Source organism: Balaenoptera ricei, chromosome 15, assembly GCF_028023285.1.
Source record: "Balaenoptera ricei isolate mBalRic1 chromosome 15, mBalRic1.hap2, whole genome shotgun sequence".
NCBI classification, from domain to species: Eukaryota; Metazoa; Chordata; class Mammalia; order Artiodactyla; family Balaenopteridae; genus Balaenoptera; species Balaenoptera ricei.
The window spans coordinates 82031283-82054842 of record NC_082653.1 but is presented as its reverse complement, the minus strand read 5'-3'; the positions used below and the strand labels follow the sequence as shown (position 1 = coordinate 82054842).

Genomic DNA, 23560 nt, shown 5'->3' with positions numbered 1-23560 from the left:
AGGACATGATTCTCCCTTTGGGCGCCATCCTCAAAAAGGAAAGGGGGTTCCCCAGACACCTGCCACCTGCCCAGACACACCTGCTCACTGCTCTGTCACTTCCCATCTCTGTTCATGCCATTTCCTTCCCCACCCTCCCCCATGCCTACCCCACTCCCCATTTCTCAAAACCCAGACCAAATCCATTTCCCCCACCATGGATAACCCATGGATCCAGTCAACATCATCGCTCTCTGCTTGGCATGTACCCGTCTTTCTTTTTCCTGGTGTGTAACAGTGCGTGCATGTGTGTGTGCTCTGTGAGTGTGCATGTTGTCCTCCCCACCCCCATTGACATATCAGGTTCCTTGAAAACAAGGCTCTTTTGTTACATAGATTCTTTTTTTTTTAACATCTTTATTGGAGTATAATTGCTTTACAATGGTGTGTTAGTTTCTGCTGTATAACAAAGTGAATCAGCCATACCTATACATATATCATCCCCATATCCCCTCCCTTTTGTGTCTCCCTCTCACCCTCCCTATCCCACCCCTCTAGGTGGTCACAAAGCACCAAGCTAATCTCCCTGTGCTATGCGGCTGCTTCCCACTAGCTATCTATTTTACATTTGGTAGTGTATATATGTCCATGCCACTCTCTCGCTTCGTCCCAGCTTACCCTTCCCCCTCCCCATGTCCTCAAGTCCATTTTCTATGTCTGCATCTTTATTCCTGTCTTGCCCCTAGGTTACATAGATTCTTTTTTTTTTTTTTTAATTTTATTTATTTATTTTTTATTTTGGCTGCGTTGGGTCTTCGTTGCTGCACACGGGCTTTCTCTAGTTGTGGCGAGCGGGGTCTGCTCTTTGTTGCAGTGCGCAGGCTCCTCATTGCAGTGGCTTCTCTTGTTGTGGAGCACAGGTTCTAGGCGCACAGGCTCAGTAGTTGTGGTTCGTGGGCTCTAGAGCGCAGGCTCAGTAGTTGTGGCACATGGGCTTAGTCTCTCCGTGGCATGTGCGATCTTCCCAGACCAGGGCTCGAAACTGTGTCCCTTGCATTGGCAGACAGATTCTTAACCACTGTGCCACCAGGGAAGCCCCTACATAGATTTTTAATATCCTCCTTAAAATGTTATCCTGAACAGTCCTTTATTGTCTTCTTCCAGTATCTTGAAGGCTTTTGCCAGAGGACATACTTCCCCCAATTATTTTCCATTCGTATATTCAAAAATAATTTTTAAATGGAAAAAATACCAAGAACTAGCTGTCAAAATTGCGTGCTATCCAGCTCCAGAGCCCTGCAGATGGGACTGAGAGACGCAGGCCCCCCCCCTGGAAACCTAGATCATGTCTTAATAGGAACTAATTATTGTCCAGAGGCTCTTGATCAAAACATTGTCTGATAGTTAAGCGGTAGTGAGTTCTCCATCACTGGAAGTGTTCAAGGACAGCCAGGATGACCTCTTGGTGGGGATGAGTCAGCAGTCAGGGTAGAGGTGATTTTTTTTAAATGACAAGGAACACCTGCTCATACTAAGACATTCAAACAGTTTGAAAGGGTAAAAGTGGATCACTGATTGACGTTTTGGTTGTTTCATGGCTTTTTAAAAAAATGTCATTGTTGTTACCAACAATGCTGAGACGGACATCCTTGCACATTTATCCCAGTGCACACGTGCTCGTATATGCATAAGATAACTTCTTAGCAATGGGACTAAGTATCTTTTAAGCATCTCCTAATCCCGCAAGAATGTGATTATGTTGGTAACACCAACATTTTCAAATGGTACAAAACAATCAAAGGTGATCATCTTGCCTGGTAAGAATCTTACTTTTTCTGAAGCTTAAAAAAGCCTTCACAACTTTCCTGAATAACCCCACTGCCATGAATAAAGATAGATTTTTAGACATTGAACTGAAAGAAGCTTCACATTATAATTTTCCCTAAAATTATGTTAGACTTCCTTGGAGCAAATTTTGATTATAATGTTTTGGAGAGTAAATCTAGAAAGGGTCTCCATTCACTGACTCCCTCCTCAGTCATTCAACACGTACTAAGGCCTTCTCACTGCCCTTCCCCTTCTGTATCCCTCTCAAGTGTCAGTGCAGGGGCATTCTTGGGGCCTCCAACACGATGCACTAGGATGTTCCAAGGAGATGTGGTTATTACACCTTCTCCTTATGGTTTCCTCTCTTTACATTCAGGATTTCTTGTCTCCCACGAGGCTGATGTAGTAAGAGGGGCCCCAAAGTGCAATCAAGCCTAGAAGGAAGGTCTTCCTCTCCCCTTAGAAAGCCAGTGGGAACCAGGGCAAGACCCAGAGGAACGAGGCCTAGAATGAGTAGCTCCCCAAAGCTACTCTCAGCTTTAGAGAGAGATGCTCTCCTTTAACCTCGATGACTTCTCCGTCTTTCCTTTCCTATTCTCACTGTGCAACTGGCAAGCCTTGAAGGACTAAGATATGGTTGTAGAACTACAGGGAAAAAGGCCAGAGAGGCCACTTTGCCTCTTCCTAGCTGGCTTAGAGCCCATACACAAAAACTAGATGTAGCCTGAGCCAGTTCACAAGATACTTCTACGCTGAGATTTATGGCCAAAACTTCAGCTGGGGCTAAAGGATTCCTCTTCCTGCAGGAATACTTCCTTCCTCTCATACAGATCCCGCTTCGGGCTCATAAAGGGTAGCTGGCTCATGAAGGCAAAAGTCCAAGAATTTAGGACACCAGCATCCAGATTTAACTTTTGTCCTCCTTATACCCTGAAAATGTGACCAAAGCCAGGCACTGGGCTAGTTGTTGAGGAGCTACCCACCTGTGACAGATTTGCTTAGAGACCAAAAGAGCCTCCTTTTTGCACAAGATGCTTCCAAAAGCAGAACACATTATAGCCTTAATTCTGCAGGATGTAATTCAAACACTGTCCATACATGCTGAGAAGGCTCAGAAGAAAAGAGTTCTTCAGAAGGCCTCTTCGCCACCAAGGGAGTTTGCCCCAGGAAGTGCCCCATTTAACACTACCTTCTTTTCTTCTCAGATATTTTGAGGACAAAGACGGTGATGCAGCCTCACAGTGTGAAGCCCACCCAGCCCTCCTTGGCCACTCTTCCTCTCTCTATTTCTAGGGATGAAAACTCCACAAGATCTGCCTGTATCTATCATAACTGCAGATTTCTTGTTCACCTCACCCATTGGAATTATTTATCTGCCCAGGTGTGGGCAATGAGTATGGATTTTGTAAATCCCTCAAGGGTAAAAAGATTCTATCAGAATGAAACTTGTCAAGGAGACACCATCTGTTTTCCAAATCATTTTTTTTTTCCAGGCGGTTCCTCAAGTAAGTTTCATTGTACTAATCATGGCATGCACTTCTGTAGAGATGAGGAAGGTAAGACACAGGAAGGTTGAATCCCTTGCCCCAGCCATGCCTGTGCTCCTGGCCACTACACTGTACCGCCCTCTCTGTGGCATTTGTGAACACAGGTCTCCCTGAACACAGAGGAGGGCTCAGACGCAGTCAGGAGCAAAGGTGCTGCCCTCACGTGCCCGTCACCAGGGCGTCCTGGGTGCACACCTGTGCCTTACCAGCTTGAACACCAGCATCCTGAATGCAGCCTTTTCTCGCCTGGCCACCAGAGGTCGCTTTGGCGCCAGTGGAAAGCTTCTGAAGCAAAGCAGCTATGGCTTCAACCAAAATCTTGCCAAGTCTGAACTCCAATTTAACAAGTTTTTCTTTAAACGTGTAACTGTATACTGGGGGCGGTGAAGCACTTTTAAAACAGAGTAAGTGAGGGACTTCCCTGGCGGTCCAGTGGTTAAGACTCTGCAGGGGGTGCGGGTTCCATCTCTGGTCAGGGAACTAAGATCCCTCACGCTGCTCAGCGCAGGCCAAAAAAACAACAATAATGTAAGTGATTGATGTTTCTTACTCTCAAGTACAGGCATACCTCGGAGATACACTTAATTTATAAATACTTTATTGCTAAAAAATGCTAACCATCATCTGAGCCCGTAATTGTAATCTTTTGCTGGCGGAGGGTCCTGTCTTGATGTGGATGGCTGCTGACTGATCAGGGTCATGGTTGCTGAATGAAGGTTGGGATGGCTGTGTCAATTTCTTAAAATAAGACAACAGTGATTGACTGCATTGATTGACTCTTCCTTTCACAAACAATTTCTCTGTAGCCTGCAATGCTGTTGGATAGCATTTTACCCAGAGTAGAACTTCTTTCAAAATCGGAGTCAATTCCCTCAAATCCTGCCGCTGCTTTATCAACTAAGTTTATGTAATACTCTCATTCCTTTCTTGTCATTTCAAGAGTCTTCACAGCATCTTCACCAGGAGTAGATCCCACCTCAAGAAACCACTTTCTTTGCTCATCCAGAAGAAACAACTCCTCACCATGAAAGTTTTATCGCGAGATTGCAGCAGTTCAGTCACATCTTCAGGCTCCCCTTCTGATTCTAGTTCTCTTGCCATTTCTACCACATCTGCAGTTACCACAGTAGTAACAAAGATCACTGATCACAGGTCACCATAACAAAGATAATAATAATGAAAAAGTTTGAAATATTGCAAGAATTACCAAAATGTGACACAGAGGCATGAAGTGAACAAATGCTGTTGGAAAAATGGCGCCAGTAGACTTGCTCAGTGCAGGGTTGCTACAGTACAAACCTTCAATTTGTAAAATACTCAGTATCTGCGAAGCACAATAAAGCAAAGCACAGTTAAATGAGGTCTGCCAGCATCTACGGAGAATACTCACCAAAAAGCTGAAATGTTACGGGAATCACTGCAAAAATGGTTGAAAGGAACATTCTAGAAATGATCACTGGAGTGTAAAGGGTCATCAGGACCGGGTGCTTTGTTCAAACTTAAAGGATGAATAAGATGGATTTGGGTCTGTGGGGAGGGAATGGCAGGGCATTCCAGAAAACAATATGAACAAAATCACAAAGGAAAAATAATAGCAAGGCAGGTTCCAGGGACATGCCTGAGAATGAAGTCCCAAGTCATCAAGTTGTTTTTCAGACTGCTGCCTCCCTCCTCTGATAACCCAGCCAGTCTCCCCTTTTTCCATACGCTCTCCTAGTCTATCAGGCAGGTCTGATCTATGTCCCTTGAATAAGCCATGCTTTTTGTGATCCTTCATGTCCCAGGCTGATAGTCTGCAAACTTAGGAAAAGGTGGCGATGTTGACCACAATGGGAAACCAAGAAATGGGATGGTTTCAGGGGAAGGCGGAAGGAAGTTACTCATTTTGGGCAAGTGAAGTTTGAGAGGACAATGAAATTTTCAAGTGGAGGATCCAGTGTACCTTTCTTCAACAACTCTTGGGTACCTGCTGTGTGCCGGGCACTGTGCTAGGCACAGGAGAAACAGCGAAAGAAGGCAGTTTATCCTCCAGCAGGAATAATAGATATTAAATATGTACTATTATATAGAAAATTAGAATTTAGCATATTTGGGGTGAGATGTAAGATTTAAATATCTCGATTAGGTAACCATGTATACCAATCATAATTGAAGCCAATCAACAAGCACTGTGCTAGGTGCTGTAAAGAAATAAAACATGAGTAAGACACTGTCCCAAGGGGAGCTTACAACTCACATGTGCCATCAACAGACAGTGTGGCGTGATTACCTAGTTTAGCACTCAGAGTCCTTTGTTACCAGGAACTGAAACCAACTCTGGCTAAATGAAGCAGAAAAGGAAACTGGGGAGCTCAGGGAACTGCCAGGAGGGCCAGAGAACCAGCAGGAGGTCTCACACTGGAGACAGAGCCCCAAATTACAAATCACCAGGTACCCCCACCCTACCTCTTACTGGTACGGGACACTGCCATTGGCGCCACTCCACCTGCGCCCTAGGTTTTGTCCTCTACCCTCATCACCCCATCCCCCCTCATTCCCTCCTGGACCAAAGTCCAGGTGAGAGTAAAGACTGGCCGAGTCCAGCAGACATGCCCATGCTGTGGGCACAAAGAGGGCTGCCAAAGGGAATATCTGGGAAATTCGAATGCTACACTGGGAGGCTGCTCTGTCTCCCCCTAGACTCGTAAGGTGGGGATTCCGAAACCCTAGGAAGGGGGTTTAGAGCCAGTGAAGTGAAAAAGAATGGCAAACATCTACCACAGAAAGTATTCAGGACCCTTAGGAATAGCATATGATAAGGTCCCAACTGCTTAGGTAAAAAAAGAAGTTAAAAAAAACCCCAGAGATGACTGCAAATGACATCATCAGGGAACAATGAGTACTTAAAGAATACACCAAAAATGGTGGTGGGGGGCTTCCCTGGTGGCGCAGTGGTTGGGAATCTGCCTGCCGATGCAGGGGACATGGGTTCAAGCCCTGGTCCGGGCGGATCCCACATGCCGCGGAGCAGCTGGGCCCGTGCGCCACAACTACTGAGCCTGCGCTCTAGAGCCCGCGAGCCACAACCACTGAGCCTGCGTGCTGCGGCTGCTGGAGCCCGTGCTTGACAACCGGAGAGGCCACCCAATGAGAAGCCCGCCCACTGCCGCGAGGGCAACTAAGACCCAACGCAGCCAAAAATAAATAAATAAAACATAAATTTAAAAAAAAAGAAAAAAAAAGGTGGCAGGGAGCGTCATCACAAGAGAAACATAGATCATAGACTCAGAAATGAAAGGCTTCGGAGGCCATGTGGATCACCCTTCCACCCACCGCAGGAACCACCTCTCCAACCGGATGAGGGAAGAGGGAAGGCTTGGGGAGGTGTCAGCATGGGGTTTGCAGGGTAACAATAAAGACGCCATTCATACCAATGAAGGAGAATCTCACCTCTCCTATTTTTCCATTTATACAAATGGCACCACTAATTCTCCAGACTCATCTTTGATTCTTCTTCCTTCTCTACTTAGATGAGTTCTAAATTCAGGTGATTGGCCCATTACAGGTATCTCTCCAATTTGTTCCTCTCCATTTCATTTTTGTGCCTAGATTCCCAAAACTGCCTCCTAGATGATCTTCCAGCCTTCCATTTGTCCTTTCAAATCATCCCCCATATTACTATAAGATTAACTTTTTCAAAGCTGTTTTCACCAAGTTATTCAGCAGCTCAGACAACTATAATGACTCCCAACTGCCCACTGCATCAAATCCGAACTCATCTGCAGACACAAGCTTATTGCACCCACTAACTCATAGATTCTCTACGTGTATCATTCACTAAACATGAAGAGATAAATGCGGTCCACTATCTTCTAGTTAGTTTAAACCACTTGAGTCTATGATTCTTCGTGAGCAAAACCCCTATTTCTCACAATTCTCTCATGGATCTTATCTTCTCTGCAGCTAGGCATGGCACGTTGAGACAAGGAATTCTAGAAAGTGTCATCTTTCCAAGGAGTGTAGGAGTTTACATCTCTAGATCTTCCGCACTTCCTCGGGCTGTTGCCTAGATCTCTGCTTTACATCTTTACCTCACTGCTCATTACTTCTTTATATACAACCTTCTCCTCTCCCTTATGAGCACATTTTATTATTTTGCCTTCTGCCCTTCTCACACACTCCCACTCCTTCTTTTCACTCCATGATGACAACTTGCTTTATTGATATGATTCTTGACCTAAAAAATAACACCAAGATAGTTCAGCCAATGTCTATGCCATTGGCAAGCCTATGATATAGGCAGAGGAGAAAGGGAGATGAAAAACAAAGGAATAAGAAAAAGAAGTAGACCAAAGAAGTTGGGAAAGGCAAATAGTAGTAATCGCTACCAATATCAAGTGTTTACAGTGTGTCAGATACTTTCTATACAGTCTCAAATCGGACTTGCAAGGTAGGTACTGCTATCTTCATTTTTTAAATGAGTAAATGGAGGGTTAAAGGACCCACCTGAGACTATACATCAAGTAGAGATCAGAGACCAGATTGCATCCCAGGTGATTAGGCCCACCCCCTTGCAACTAAAGCATATGACCTCCATAACAAAGAGTAAGAAGAAAAGAACGCAAAGTGGAGACAGGTAGAGCCTTACCAACAATACCAAACAATAGCATCATTAGTTACCAACAATTATCTAGAAATATGCCATTAAGTTTTCGGCATGACAGAATTTAAGATTTTTCTCTTATCCATTTATATGCAAACTCCTTTACTATGTGGACACACACACACAAGTATACACACTCACACGTGCACATCCTTAGTCAAAAAGCTTGTATTACAATTTACATCCTTCTCATCTTGACACTTGTGTCTGGGTTACGACTGTCCCTTTTTAGCTTTGACCCGTGCCAACTTTTTAAGATTCTCTTTATTTCTTCCTCTTTCGCCTTAATCATGCTTCTCCCCCTCTTCCTTACATCACTTTTCTATCAGCCCCTCCTTTTCTCTTTTTATTTCTCATCTGCCTCATTACCTACACCTTTCTCTTACTTTGAGTGTTGTTGCATCTAGCAGGTTCCCAGTAGATATCTATTTTGAGCTCCATACTTCTCTCATGCTTGCCCCACCACCACCCTTTGTCTTTGCCTTCCTCGTCATTCCTCCTTCCCTACAGACAATTCCCACCCTGCTCCCTCTCAATCGCCCACGCCCCTTCCATTAAACCACCCTACTTCCTCACAAACTCCAGCGGTCATCTCATCCACCTCTCACCCCTTTACCCGCCTTTCTCCCCCAAGGTTCCAAAGCGCGAGGACCTCATTGTCCTCCTCCCCCATTCTCCAACCAGCCCACAAGACAGCCTTGTTACCATGACGACAGGGCTACTCAAAGCTGAAGTCAAGGACCTGGTTGCCATGGCTTCCGCTTCTCCACCTCCAGCCCCGCCCGCGCGCCCCGCAGCGTTGGCGCCTGCGCAGTACGCAAAGCCTTGGTTCTCTGAACCGCGGCGGACAGGGCGGGGCTTCAAGCGAGAGGGAGGGAAGGAGGCGAAAGGATAAGAAAGGGAGTGGAGCTGGCGCCTACGGTGGCCGAAGAGGGACGCGCAGGGCCGGAGGCTGCAGGATGGTAGGCTGTGCAAAGAGGGAGGGGAGGGGGAACCGAGGGGCGTGGGCTGCACCTGCAGGGGTCCTTGGGGCCGCCCTCGGTGTGAGCCGCTCTTTCTCCCTCCGGTCCTCAGAGGCCCTCACTTACCTGGGCGGGTGGGCTAGCCGGCCTCGGAAGGAAGAGCAGCTGGAAATGGCTTTAGGGAGAAGGCGCGGAGAGGGGGCGCATTTGTGGGGAGAGAGGGAGGTGACTAGGGGGCGGCGGGACCGTCCGGAGCCAGGGGGAGCGCGCGGGTCGCGATCCAAGGGGTCCCAACCACTGCCGCAGGGAAGTCGCCCGAGGAATGGGGGCTCCGGGGCCTGTTGGCGGAGGGAGGCAGCGGGGGTCGCGAGTCACCGAGACCCTCTGTCCACGTGCAGCCCAGAGCGGCGGCGGCCGGCGGGAAGGGCGGTGTGTGCGAGGGGATAGTTTCCGGGTCCGAGGAGTGGACGTCCTGCCTCACCTAGAGGCGGGGGTGAGGTGGGGAAGCCAAGTGGGCTCGAGGTTTTGCTCTCGGGGACCCAGGCTTTGGCTTCCCGGTTCCGGTGCTCTTGGCTCTCCGCCCCCCACCCCATCCTCTTTCCGGAACTCGGGCCTTCCGTCTTCCTGCTCCCGGCCCACCTCCCATCGTAGCCGCACACGGCTCCCTTGCGCCCCTCTGTTGACCACCCGCCGCGCTAGCAGCGCTTCGCCTTCCCCGCCACCAAAAAAACCCAGTTCTCTCGAATTCTGATCCTTAGCCGTCTAAACTAGTACTGTTCCGCACACCCAGGGCTCCAGCCCTGGTAATGTACACGGAGAGAAGAGCTACAGGGAGAGGGAGATGACTCCAGGATGTGGCCCGGACCCGCCCACCCCCCGAACTGGGAAGCTGTGGTTGCACGGGGTAGTGAGGGCTCTGCACTCCCCAGTCCACCCGCCTGCGCTTGTTCCACAAACATTCCCTAGGCGAGCCACCCTGAATGGCTGTGTCCAAACTGAGGGACTGAAAGGGAAATTGGTCACCTGGTATCTGGGGAGGTGTGGGCGTTCAGCAGGAGGCACCCTAAAAGGAGGAAAAGAGGAATATGGCTGGCGAAATGCCTGGAGGGCCGAGGAGAGCAGAGGGTGGAATCCGGGGCTCCCAATACCATGTGCTAACGTGAAGGATGCCCCTGGGCACAGGACTGGCATGGGAGGGCAGTGCATTGGGGCCATCAGCAAGGGTGTATGGCTAGGATGGGGTGGAGAATTGAGGTAGCTTCTTGAGAACAAAATACCTGATTTCAGCGTGGTGGTGGATAGAAAGAGCAGGAAAGAAAGCAGACATCTCTGACATCAGCTATGGACTGCTTGTCACCGTGATAGCATTTTACCCACCTTTGGAAAACAGGATTAAGAAACAGGAGGTCAGGAAGTAATAATAGCGATACCTAATGTGTTATAGTGCTTACTACGTGCCAGGCACTGTTTCACGTATCAACTCCTTCAATCCCACCTAACAACTTAGGAAAGTAGGTACTTTTATTATTTCCATCTTACACACCAAGAAACTGAAGCCCAGAGACATAAAGTAATTGCCCAAGGCAAATTGCTCAACTACTAGAGCCAGGATTTGAACCCAAATGACAGACTCAGAAGCTCTGGCACCCCCTACAAGGAAAGGCACCTGCTGGTGGGAAGAGCCAGAGTTGACAGCAAGGGCTGATGTTTTGAAGAAAGTAGAAGCCGTGAGTAGAGAAGAGTTAGATGGGATGAGTTTGGGGCTGTGTATTTCTGGAGGAAACCAGCTCAGAGAACCAAATCTCTGACCCTTGGCTCTGACTCCCCCCCACCCCCAGATGCGATTCATGCTGCTGTTCAGCCGGCAGGGGAAGCTGCGGCTACAAAAATGGTACCTGGCCACCTCAGACAAGGAGCGAAAGAAGATGGTTCGGGAGCTTATGCAGGTCGTTCTGGCTCGCAAGCCCAAGATGTGCAGCTTCCTGGAGTGGAGGGACCTCAAAGTTGTCTATAAGAGGTGACTCCCCACCTACTTTCAGACCTGCCTGGATCCTGCTTGATTGGGGTCTGGGATGGGTTCACCTGGCCAAGAAATAGGCAGTCCCTTAGGTCAGGGAGAGCTTAGAGCTAAGGACATCTGGAGGGCAGTGATGAACTCCAGCCACCTTTACTTTCCAAATTCACCTTGAAGAAATTCTTGTTCCCTTTTGGTTTTGCTCAAGCCTGACACCTACTTCATGCACCTACCTCTGTCCCAAAGGCCCCATCTTGTCTATTGCACACATCCCTGGCAGCCTCATTCAACAATCATAGATCCTGCACCACTTTCCTAACACACACACACACACACACACACACACACACGTGCACCAACCCTTTCCAGTTCCTCCTCTGAGCAGGTGAATTCGTGGCTCAGGTTTTTGCTGAGTCAAACTGAACAGGTCAGAGGTCGACAGGGAAAGAGCTTGCCTCCCTGCCTGCATTTGTGAGAGGCAGAGTGAGTTACTGTTTGCATACCCTGGGGCCACCCCGCCTGTGTCCAGTAGGGGCACAGACTGGGAATGGGGGGAAATGAGAGGTTTGGGCACAAAATGCCTGGGTCCCAAAGCAGCCCCAGCAGCCGTCCCCGCCATTCCTCCTGTGCCCCTGTCCTCAGATATGCCAGCCTCTACTTCTGCTGTGCCATCGAGGGCCAAGACAATGAGCTTATCACGCTGGAGCTGATCCACCGGTACGTGGAGCTCCTGGACAAATACTTCGGCAGCGTAAGTCTCCCCATCCACCCATTTCCATACGCAGCAATCCCCTCTTTTTACCAAACTCTGGGATCCTTCCGGTCTCTGCCCTGTAAGACTCAGGAGAGGGGAAGTTGGAACAGTGAGAACAGTAGTTAATCTCCCTCTTTAAGCCTTAAGCCTATTAGCCATGCCCCTTAATCAGCTCAGGGGGGAGGAGGGTGGGGACCAGAATCTGCCACTTAGTCAATCCATCTAGAGCTCAGCTCAAACTTCTCACACAAGGACAGAGGCCTTGTTCAGAGTTTTATCAGTGGTTCCTGACCTTGACTTTGCTTTGGAATCTTCTGGAGAGTTTTTTTAAAAATAGCGATGCCTATGTCTCAACCCCGGAGGTTCTGAATTAACTGATCTGGGCTATAGTCTGGGCACTGGCAGTGAGCTCAGATCTTAGGTGGGGAATAGTAATAACTCCATAATTTGTATTCCACTTAATAATTTACAAGGTGCTTTCAGGTTCTCCTGTTTGCTCCTCATTCCATCCTATGAGTAGGTGTTGGTGTCTCCATTTTCAGATGAGAAAACTGAGACTCAGAGAAATTAAATGACATGTAGAGTTAGCTGGCTAGTGTCAAAGTGCTGCTTGGAACTGAAGTCATTTACCCCATGATCCAGAATCTCCTTCCCTGCCCTGTCACCGTGCCTAGGGAGGGAAGCTAGCCCAGCCTCTGGTAGGAACTGTGTCGCAGATTTGGGGGGAAGGCAACAGGAGTCAAGGTCAAGGGTAGACTAGAGCAACTAATATTTCATGATCACAGAGAAAGAAGCAAGAGAAGGAGAAGGAAAAGCCTAACCAAGGACTAAGGCCTAGGGGTTGGGAGGACATAGACCTGGGGCAAGAACCCAAGGTGGGGAGGAGTGGTCACGAAGGCCATGGAACCGTGATGAGAAAAAAGGGGGGTGGAGATGCACCTTGACACTCAGCTCTGCCTCCCCCACCTCCTCCCAGGTTTGCGAGCTGGACATCATCTTCAACTTTGAGAAGGCCTACTTCATCTTGGATGAGTTTTTGATGGGGGGCGACGTCCAGGACACCTCCAAGAAGAGCGTGCTGAAGGCTATCGAGCAGGCGGACCTGCTGCAGGAGGTGCGGGCCGGGGCGGTGAGGAGGAGGGGGAAGAGGGCCAAGGCCAAGGGCGCCCTCCCTACCCTGGACTCCTTGCCTGCGGGCCCCAGCTGCCCGTTCCCGCCCTCCCTGTGGCGTCTGGCCCCCAAGGCGCCTGGTTGGCCAGCTGGCCCTCAAGCCCTAACTGCTCAGGGTGGGAGGTAGTGGGGGTGGCAGACGGCCGCCTGTGCCAGTTCCCCCCTCCTTCTCCCAAGACCCAGGGTATCTCATCCCAGCCAAATCGCCTTTGTCCCACGCTTCTCTTGGCATTTAGGGTTGCTCAGAGAATTGGAGAAGGGGGCACATGATAGGTCATTCTTTCTTTCTTTTTTTTAAACACACACATACTCAAAGCCTCTGCTCCTCAGAAGCAAAATTTTGCTATGGGGATTTGAGGGTTGGGGTTGAGGGCACCTGGTTGTTGATTCTCCCTTCTATCCGGCACCCCCGCCCTCACGCCATTACTGCCTGCCCCCTCTCTGCTGTGCCACTGCTGAGCCTTGGTGCAGGGAGATGAGTCACCGGAACCTGCAATGATGAGCAAGCCGGCCTGAGCTGGCTCTGAGGAGGGGGAGAGATGGGGGGCGGGGGGGGGGGGGGGCTCATCCCTGCAGAAGGAGAAAGGGCAGAATCCAACTTGCCACCTCACTGGTCCAGCTCCCCCATCACTCACACACACACACACACGCACACACACGCACACTCATACACACGTGCCCTGGCACTCGCACACCCACCCTGTTGCTAGTGCTCTGCTCAGACCCTAGTGACTCATCTCTCTGCAGTCTGGTCCACCTTTCCTCGGGGACCTGATGCCAACTTCTTACTCCCTCCCCGCACCCAACCATCTGCCACCCCCAGCCCTGGGAAAGCCAGTTTCCCAGCCCCCAGTCCCAGTTTTACTCCCTCCCCTTCAGATACTAAGGCCGAGCCCCCTTCTTGCCAAGCTCCTGGCTTTGGGTTCTCTGGGTGGTGGTGGACTCAACCTGGACCCCACTCCTTGCCATGGCTGGCTCTGGGGGGGTGCACCTGGGAGGCGCTCCTGGGAGGCTGGAGAGCTCCCCTGAAGGGTCCCCAGCTGCTCCAGCCTTGGGCTCACGTTGGCTTCTCTCTTCCCTCCCCGTGTCTCTCTGTGCTTCCCCCCTCTGTCTGTCCTTACGATTGCTGTCTTGCCCACCCTCTGCTTCCTCACCCCGTCTGCCTCTCCTGGTGTCTCCACATCACCCTCTGTCTGTCTCTGCCTTAGGAGGATGAGTCGCCGCGCAGTGTGCTGGAGGAGATGGGTCTGGCCTAGCCTCCGCCCGGGGCCGCGTGGAGATGTGGGGAGCTGGTGGAGAGGCAGGGCATCGGTGGCCCTTTTCTTGGTGGGGCCCAGCTGCCCCTCCCCTGCTGCCTCACCTTCTTTTGCAGTGAGCTGTGGGCTCAGGGCCCTCCAACATTCCCTCCCTCCACCCCCTACCTCCTGTTTCCCCTTTTCCCACTGAAGGTTTTAGGAGCTAGGAGGCAGGAAAATGTGACCAAGTCGGGGGTGCTATTTGGCTTTCATCCCCTGCCTTTGAAGAACTAATGTCACCCCAAACTCCCCCCCCTGCCCTTATAACTGTAAATATATAAATATGTCAGGTTAAAGGGAAAAGGTTTTCAGGGCTCTTCTCTTCTCCCTGCCCCATAACCTACCTCCAGCCCTCCCCGCAGCCAGCCAGGGCAGCTTCTCTGCCTGGGAGGGGGACCTCTGTGTCTCCAGAGGGAAGTCCTTTTCCCTCATCTGTCTCCTCCCCTTCCTTCTTGGCTGCAGTGGGGCCTCTCTTGGCTGCAGTGGGGCCTCCGTTCAGTTCCAGCAGAGGAGCAACATAGTTAATGTTTTTCTAACCTTGCTACTTTGAGGGAAGGGAGGGCTGGGGGAAGGGTAGGCCTTACAGAAGACTGGGCCCTGTCCCTCCTTCACTCCGAGTTCCGGGTGAGGCAGGAGCTAAGCGGGTGGGGTGGGGAAAGTGTCTGATTTTTTTTTCTTTTCCTCCGAAATAAAAGGAAAAGCATTTCTGGACTTTGCCTGGCTTAGGCTCTGTGAAGGAAGGCAGGGCTGCTGCGATCAGTCAGGACGCGAAAGCAACACTGCCCGTTCCACTCATCCCTGGAACTAGAGTTGCCAGATTTAAGGCCAAAAAAAAAAAAAAAAAAAAGAAGATACCCCGTTCAATTTGTTATGATAATGATAATGTTTTTAGAATAAGTGTGTCCTGTGCAAATGTATTCATTGTTTATCTGGAATGCAAATTTGACTGAGTGTCCTGTATTTTACCTGGCACCGCCCTCCCCCCAAACAGATTTGTGAGCTCAGTGTCTTTGACCTCAGTGGCCACTGACCAAGGTGCCTCCAGCTCCCTGAGCTGCCTTCAGACAGGGAGGAGCAACTCCTGGGGATGTGGTTTCACTCCTCTGAGGTTTCTTTGTGGTCATTCACCTGGTTTAGTTTCATTTGGGGAGGAGACTCAAGAGTTCAAGGATATATCCCATCCTCTATGCTTAGAAAAGGCTTGAGAAGCAGTTAAAAGCAGGATGTTTCCATGGCCGCCAACCCCTCCTCCCCATATGTCTTGTGAGGTACATAGGACCAGGGAATTTAGGGAGCAGTTAAGGGAGGTGGGTGGGTAAGGTGGAGCAGGGGTGGTGGGAGCCACCAGCACTGCCTAAGTGGCCCTGAGATCGTGCAAAGAAGAATTTACTAGGTGGCTCAGAGCTGCGGCACCTTATCCGCTCTGCATCTCTCTGCCAGGGCCTGGGGACCTGTGACTTTAACCCCCAAGCTGGAAGTGGAATTTAGGGTTTCCTAAAGGATGTGAGCCTATTCTATGCAACCCCCCTCCCCCCCGCGAATACGGTTGAAAGAGGTTCTATCACTCAACCTTGGCTTTTGAGCAGGAGGAGATGGGTGTTGTGGATGGCGCTTCCCTCACCGCCCCTTGGGAAGGACCACGCAGGCCCAAGGGGACGGGTGAATAACCGAGAACAAAGTCCTAATAAAATAGTCACTTTTATTTCTTAGCAAAACTATTTCCTCCGTGAGGGGTATTTACAACAGAGTAGGGAAAGAAGGGGTAAATTCACAGCGATCCGGAGAGGGTGGAGAGGCTCTTGGGAGGCCCAAAGGGCGGGAGACAGACACTTCTTCACACAGTTAACTGGAAATCCTTTTTCCGGTTTCAGACCGGGACATCCCGAGAGGGACTAGGTGGGGACGGGGCCCCGCGGGGGCAGGGAACTCGCACAAACTACCCGGCCCCCTGTGCTGTTCCCGAGACACCCGTGAGTGAGTTTGGGATTTCGGGCTTCCGACGCACGAAGAGGTCTGACAGGTCCCGGCGTAGCCCGGGGGCGGGGCGGCCCGCGGGCGGAGGGGTGGGCGGGGGCGGGGCTGGGCGGTGGCCGAGGGCGGGGCCGGGCGCATGCAAAACACTGAGAGGGGAAAGGAGCGACACGGAGGGGGGGGGTGGCGGCGCGCGCGGCGGCGCGCGGGGGCGGGGCCGGGGCAGGTCACGGGCGCCTGAGCAGCACGTGCTCGATGTAATTCTCCAGCTCCTCCTGCTCCTGCAGCCGGCGCTCCTCTGCCTCCGCCTGCTCCTGAGCGCGCCGCGCCTGGGCCTCCCTGTCGGGATAGTGGCTCGAAGGCGGCAGGGCGTGGTGGTAGTGGCGGCGGCGCGAGGCAGCGGGTGGCTGCAGTGTTCGCGGCCGGATGTAGTTGGGAAAAGGGTGGTAGGGCCCCGGGGGAAACACCTCGTCCTCCTCCCGATCCCAGGGCGGGAGCACCTCGTTCCAGTCGGGCAGCTCGTCCCGAGCCGGGGCGGGGGAGAGGGGCTGGGGCTGCGGGGAGCGGGCGTGAGTGGGGACGGGGGCGGCCCGGGGGGGCGGCACAGGCTCGGGAGGGGCGTTCTTCTTCCGCTTCCGCTTCTCTTCCACCTCCTCGATGATGCTGACCACGTCGTCCGCTGGCAGGTGGAGTTTGGTGGACAGCTCAATGAGGCTATCGATTGTCTGCGGGTCCATCTCTTCGTCGTCGTCCTCCTCCTCCTCCCCGCCCTCCTCTGCCCCCTCGGCCTCCTTTCGTCGGTGGCCGGGCGTCTCCTCCTGGGAGCGCTTGTCTTCGGCTCCGGCTTCCCCGTCCTCCTCCTCAGCGAACAGTAAAGCGTTCTGTCGCGCCCTCTCCGCCTCCTCCGCCTCCGCCTCCGCCTCCGCCGCCTCCTCATCCTCTTCCCCCACCCTCTCCTCCCCGCCGCGTCTCTCCTGCTCCGCCTCCTCCTGCAGCCCCCGACCCCCCAGGCCGCGCTGCCGAGCCCCGCCCTGCAGCAAATACTGGAGCAGCAGGTCGGAGGCGAGGTCGGCCAGCCGCTCTTCCTGGGCCGCGGCCTGCCGTGTGGCCTCCGCCTGCCGCCTCCCGGCTTCCACCTGCGCCAGCCCTTGCTGTAGAAGGCGCTCTCCCGCCTCAGAGCCGCCCAGGAGTGAGGTCTCCGGCCGGCGCGCCTTGGTAAAGGGAGCGCCCAGGCCTTGGTACGCCTTGGACAAGGGTGCCAATGCCTCACCTAGGTGTGTTTTGGGGGAGGACACTCCTTCCCCGAACTGGTGGGCTTCGGGAAGGGGCCCGCTCTCGGGCATACGCGCCTGGAATTGCGGGGGAGCAGGCGGCGGCAGGGCCGCGCGCTCCGGGACGCGCGCCTGGAACTCTCCCCAGGAAGCCCGCCACACGCGCTCCGGCCCGGGGCTCTCCAGGTTGACTCGGGTCAGCGTGTGCGTGCGGGTTTCCGTCTCTGCTGCCGCCGTCTCTTGCTGGCGCTTGGCACTGCTCGGACTGAAATCTCGCAGTTCCTGAAGCAGGGAAGCTAGCGCCTCGAGCTCCTCGGAGGGGTCGGCCGCCTCAGGACCATTCTCCTGAGTCTGAGGGCGAGGCGGGGCCGCGGGCGCCTGGGTCTCTGGCGCTGGGAGACTGTGGGTCTGGCTGCGCACGGTCTCGGTCAGCAGAGCTTCTGCTGCTTCTTCCTCTGGCCGCTGCTGGGAGCCGCCAGGCGCTGGGGGCGAGGCCGGGCGGTCGAGTGCCTGCAGCAGCACCGCGGCCAGCGCCCGGGGATCCACGCCCTGGAAAAGCTCTCCCTCGTCCTGCGGCTCTGAATTTCTAGCGGCTCGGACCTCTGGGGCGCTAACACCCTTCGGCCCGAGCACTGCGTCCCCAGCTACCGGCTCTTCATGCTCAGAGCTGGGGGGAGGTGGCTGAGCCTCAGGGTGCCCCGGGGGCGCTGCTCCCAACCCCTTGGTCAGTAGAAGGAAGCAGAGGAGGACAGGAGCCGGCAACCTGAGCGATTTCATGACCGAAGGGCTGCCGGAGACTGTGAAAAAATAGAAGTGACCAAAGAAAGAGAGGGTTTCTGTAAGAATTTTCCGCTCTCTGATTTTATATTCCCTTCCCCCACCTTTAATCAGGAAAGCCGGGGCTTCCCTTATCCCCCTAACCTTACCCTGAAAAGGGACGTTTAGGAGCAAAGGAGGAAGATGTTGTGCCGATCTCTGGAGTCGTGTAAATGGGAAAACGCCTGCAACCCTTGCTCCCCCAGTGCCTCCTCGCCCCCTTCCCTGAGCCAGCTCACTGCCAGCGCCCACGTACTAAGCAGCAAGGATACGGGGAAAAAAAAAAAACCTCTGCTCCCTCCCCACAGGACTCCCCGGATGGTGCGTGGGCGACTTCAGCAGCAAGAGAAAAGCGGCGACTCCCCCATTTACCAGGGACCCTTCCCGGGGGCTCCCCGCTGTGTTTTCAACACTCCCAACTGGGGGAGAGAGAACCCTCCCTCACGCCCACGGCTGCTGAGGGTTTGAGGGACGGACAGCAGAGTATTTACCAGCTGGTGCCACGACGCGGGAGGTGGAGAGGAGGGTCGGGGCGGGGTTGGGACAGGGGAAGATCGGGACTCGTCCGCCTCGGCTCCGAGCGGTGGCTAGGATACGAGCGATGGTCGAGGTCTGGCGTCCAGTGGGCTGGGCTCAGCTGGGTCCGCGCGGCTCCGGGAGACTCGCTCGCTCAGGCTTCAGCACGCTGGACAGCGCCCGCGCCGTTACCGCCTTATAAAGAGGAACGCGCGGGGTCACGTGGGAATCGCCCCGCCCCATTGACGTCAATGTTCATTCATGGGGAAGCGGGCGGGCGCCTAGAGGCGGGAGGCCGCCCAGCGATTGGAGGATGCGTGCCTCTCCCGGCCCGCGCCTGCGCGCTGCAGGCCTCTGTTGGAGGGGTGTGCGCTAGCCTGGCACCAGGGAAATGAATGAATGAAGGAATGAATGAATGAAATGCTGAGGCGGGCGGGGCAGGGGGGCTATGAATGAATGAAGGAGGGACGAGGAGAAAAGGATGAATGAATGAATGGCAGAATGAATGGAAGGGTGGATTCAGAGACGCTGCAAGGCGGGTGGGTGGGTTACAGAGCAACTTGCAGCGGCGGGAGCCCGACGAGCGGAATAGGGTGGGGGCTCTCCCAGTGTCTGACTGGGTCCCATAGGAGATCCACACTGGGAAGGGGGAAGATAAGGATTGCAAAACTGAGGAGGGGGCCAGACTCCCCATTCCCCGACTGCACGGTGCGTGGGGAACACGCCCAAGGACGGCGTGAACCTGAGAGAAGAGGGATGGTTCTGCGCGCCTGCGGGCGCTGTCCGCGGATCTGCGGTGCAGGGTGCGGGCCCGGGGCCGGGGCACATGGGTGGATCTTGAAGCTTGGGTGATCCTGTCGGAAAGGATCCGAGTTGGAAGAGATAGGGAAAAGATTGAGGATGTGTGTGCCTCTGTGTCGTGTCTGTGCATGGTCTGTGCGTGTCTCGAGAAAAAATGTGTGTCTGTCCTTCTGTCCAGCTGACTCTATTGGCCCCTTTTCAGACCACCTCTCCCCACCACCCTCCTGCTTCTTCCCCTCTCGCTGCTACCCCCCAAAGGACGTTTGGAGGACGAGAGCAGACCAGGTGGGGAGAGGGGTGCGCAGGTGGGGGGTGACTCAACTCCATCTCTCTCCATTGCTTAAAAGGAAGATTTAAACGCGATGTGGGGGGGGGGGAGTGGAGGGTGGGAGTGCAACGTCAGAGATCGCCCCTCTCTGCCACCAGACCCCTCGTCCGCATCTCCTGCCAGAGGGGTTGGGATTGGGGGCTTGGACAGTTAGAGGTTCCGGGGGGATGGGGGGCGATGACGCACAGATTGCGCAAAGAGAATCCATCAGCGAGCCGGGTCCAGTGAAGGGAGACCAGCCGTGGGCGGGGGTGGGGGAGGACGGAAATGAGGAGGGGGGCAGGGGAGAGGAGAGGGAGGCAAGGGGAGCAGCCACTGCAGGAATGAACGGGAGGGAGGGAGGCTGGAGGGGGGCTGCGGCGCAGGCAGAGAGCTGTGCGGGGGCGTGGGCAGGGAAAGGGGGGAGTGGAATGACACATGCCAGACACACAAGGACTGCGGACACGGGTGCCTGTGGGCACACACAGGGCACCCGCGCCCTAAGACTCTGGAAACCGGGATCAGAGCTGTCTGTCAGGAGCTCCGAGACTCTTTCAGAGCCAGTCCTCAACCCCTTCCTCATCTCTTCCTAGCACTGACCCTCATCCTCTCCTCTTTCTCTCTCTCTCAAACTCTCTCTCTCTCTCTCTCTCACACAGACACACACACACACACACACACACACACAAACACACGCTCACGTGCTTTCCCTCTATAGCCAGCAGTGGCTTCTCGGTTCCATCAGTGGCTCCACTTTCCCAGAAGAAAGCCCATCAGCTCTGCGGGGAAAGAGGTGGGGAGAAGTAGAGAGAGAGGAAGGAGAGAAGAGATGGGGGCAGGAGAGGGAGGAAGGCAGGCAGGCATCTGGAACAGGTAAAGGATCAGGCTAAAGAAAAAAAAAAAGGAGAACCAAGGTGACTGTGAAGATGCCAAAGATGGAGAGGAGGGGGCAACAGACCTGAGACTGTGCCTTATCCCCCTCCCCCAAACTATCTAGGACATCCCTCTGCCCCTATGGGTTCCCCTCATTCCTCTTCCTCCTCATCCCACTCCCCTTTATCCTCCCTGCCTGGTTACCGAGAGCAGTGGAATGGGGAGGGGGGGTCACGTTACCTTCCTGAGGAGGATGAATCAGAGAGAGATGGCTCAGACATCTGGTGGGGGGGAGGGGAAGCCATCCAAGAGGGAAGGAAAGAGGGAGGGAGGGAGGCGAGGTGGGGGGGCAGCCTGAGAGGCTGATGGGGCTAAGAGACCAAGTATGAGATGAGGGAGATGGGCATCTAGAGAAACTGTTTGTGTTCCTGTGGGCTTGTATATGTGCACATGCATGTACATACGTGTGCATTGCATTTGTGTGTGTCCAGAGATTAATGAAACATACGGGGAAAGAAAAAGAAAGGGAATGGGGGGGACCAATTGTGTATTTAATCAGCTAGAGAGTGGATAGGCATGGTAATGTTCCAATTTAAATATGTAATTTTCTCTTCCAATCTGTGGAGCTGTGTTTTTGCCTATTTCCAGGTGTCTCTGTAAGTGTGAGTGTGTGTGGGTCCTGATCCCTCTGAGTGCCTGTATACCTGTGCGGTTGGGAGTTTGAGTGCATCCAGTCTGGGTACCTGCTGGTGTCTGAAAATTGTGCCTGGCTTGGTGTGTCAATAATATGTGTGTACCCGTGTGTCTTTGTGCATTTATCTGGGTCCTTCCATGTCTGTTGATATACGTTACAGGTTATGTGGACTGCTATGGGCTTTTGATCTTTCCTGCCCCTCCCCCATTTACCTTCACCTCTAGATTTCTGTGCAGAAAAGCCTCAGTATCCTAGCCAGTCATCTGCAGCCTCCAAGTTCAAGTCTTGCCCCGCGTTTTTTAGAGTGTTCCCTCATTCCTCCATTCTTCCCCAACGCTTTCCTCCTCCACTCCGCCCAGAAGTCCAGGGGAGCTTCTCAGAAATCGACATCCTAAGAGTCTCAGTCATTATGACATGGGGGAGGGGGTAGTGAGATGGAAGCCAGGGCAATAGGTTTGGTGATTCCACAATCTGGATTGTGTCTGCATGGACTCTGAATCTCTGGGTCTGTTTCTGCCTCTCTCTATCCCAGTTCCCTTCCAGGGTCAGCTCGTTCACATGCACCCCACCTCTCAAAAATGTGCTGTGCCCTTCACACCTGGCTGCCTCTAAGGGCTTCTGGAAAAGAGCTGGACTGGGGACAGGTTCCTGGGGTTTGGGAGAGGAGGGAGATGGCAGGAAAGAAAGAGGAATGAGAGACAGAGCTGGGAAAGGCAAAGCTGAGATGGGGACCAGGAGGGGATGCCTGGTGTTTGCTCTGAGATGTTTGTATAAATCCGTCTCTTTGTCTTTGTTTCTGAATCTCTCATACTCTCCAGGAGGGTAGTAAGAGAAGATGGGGTCCAACCAAGTAGTGATCCAAGCTGAAGATTTGGAAAACCAAGGGAGGGGGCAGAGCACTGGGTCTTTTCCCTGAGAAGGTTTGGGAAAGAAAAAGAGAGCAGGGGCTTGGGGGTCCCCGCAGCTCACCTCCCCTCTCTTCCTCCCTTCCCCCAAACCGGTGACTCACCTCTGCAGCCTTTCAATGTGTCAGCTATGGGGGGGACAGGCAGGGAGGGGCACTTTATGAGAAAGGCAGGGGTCTCCACCTTGAATTGAAAGAAGGTGCTGAAGAACCCCGTGGAAATGGCCCCATTAGAACACATCATTGCCTAGCCCCTGCCCACCCCAGTTCAGGTGGGTGGGGAGTCCTGGGAAGGGGACTGGGAGAGGGCTACGGGCCACTGGTGGATCTGGGAATGATGAGTAATAAAGGGGGGCTCACCCTGATTTTTAGTCCCAGGGTCCCATTCCTTCATACCCCCACCCACTCCTGGGTGGGGGAGGGGAGACCCAGCAAGCTGGGGGAAGGCAAAGCCGCAGAGATGAGTCACCAAGAAAGGAAAAGAGAAAGAGGGAAAGAGACAGAGATGAGGAGAGACACAGAGACAGCCACTGGAAAGACTGAGAAAGGAACACACACACACACACACACACACACACACACGCACACACCATGAAGGTGGTATCCACAAACTAACAGGAGGAAGGAAATTTTGTACTTCCATAATCCTGAACCAGCCTCCTCCAGCATCCACCTGTCACACAAATACACACACAACACTATCATTCAGAGTTACACTGATATCCTGAGACACACCCACTTACACAAACACAATGTCACACCTAGTCCAGCAGAGTCACCTGTCCAGGCACATGCTGAAGATGTGACCAGTGTAATGGAGGTTCAGGTTGAGAGTCCTCGATTCCTTTTACACAGGATGGTGGGAGGGCATAAGAGCCCTAAAGGAATGTAACTTCAAAAATCCAAGACTCACAGGCTATGCCTTGCACACGCGACGATACACACAGTCCCCTGCTTCCCCATCCACACGTACATAGTAACCTATCAAGCGCCTCCTCGTCAGGAAGCCACTTGGAGTACCTGATTCTGGGGTACGCCAGGCCCGTAGCCCCGAATATATCCCACCCAGACACCCCCTGAGTCGTACACACATGTACAGAAACACAGACACACAAAGACGCCCATGGCCACACTCACACGGACGGAAACCACCTTGCGCTGCCTTGCCCGCGTCCGCACACGTCCTGGCGCCCCCGCGTGGTACTTTTCGGGATCGC

The 23560-nt window shown here is 53.2% G+C and overlaps 2 protein-coding genes and 1 long non-coding RNA gene across 3 annotated transcripts; 1 reads left to right on the top strand and 2 right to left on the bottom strand.

Annotated features, from left to right (window-relative positions):
• Positions 1-3929: 3929 nt before the first annotated feature.
• On the bottom strand, positions 3930-9546 carry LOC132349107 (uncharacterized). Its single transcript, XR_009497621.1, has 3 exons — positions 9084-9546; positions 4561-4677; positions 3930-4465 (listed from the first exon to the last, which is right to left on the bottom strand). It is a non-coding gene; the product is annotated as an uncharacterized LOC132349107 (long non-coding RNA).
• AP1S1 (adaptor related protein complex 1 subunit sigma 1) lies at positions 8848-14901 on the top strand. Its single transcript, XM_059897243.1, has 5 exons — positions 8848-8957; positions 10796-10974; positions 11614-11722; positions 12702-12839; positions 14104-14901. The coding sequence occupies exons 1-5, from the start codon at positions 8955-8957 to the stop codon at positions 14149-14151; spliced, it is 477 nt and encodes a 158-aa protein (XP_059753226.1). The 5' UTR covers positions 8848-8954; the 3' UTR covers positions 14152-14901.
• Positions 14902-16388: 1487 nt separating this feature from the next.
• VGF (VGF nerve growth factor inducible) lies at positions 16389-18209 on the bottom strand. The gene has a single exon (XM_059898760.1). It carries the CDS (start codon positions 18207-18209, stop codon positions 16389-16391), a length of 1821 nt encoding a protein of 606 aa, XP_059754743.1.
• Positions 18210-23560: the final 5351 nt, after the last annotated feature.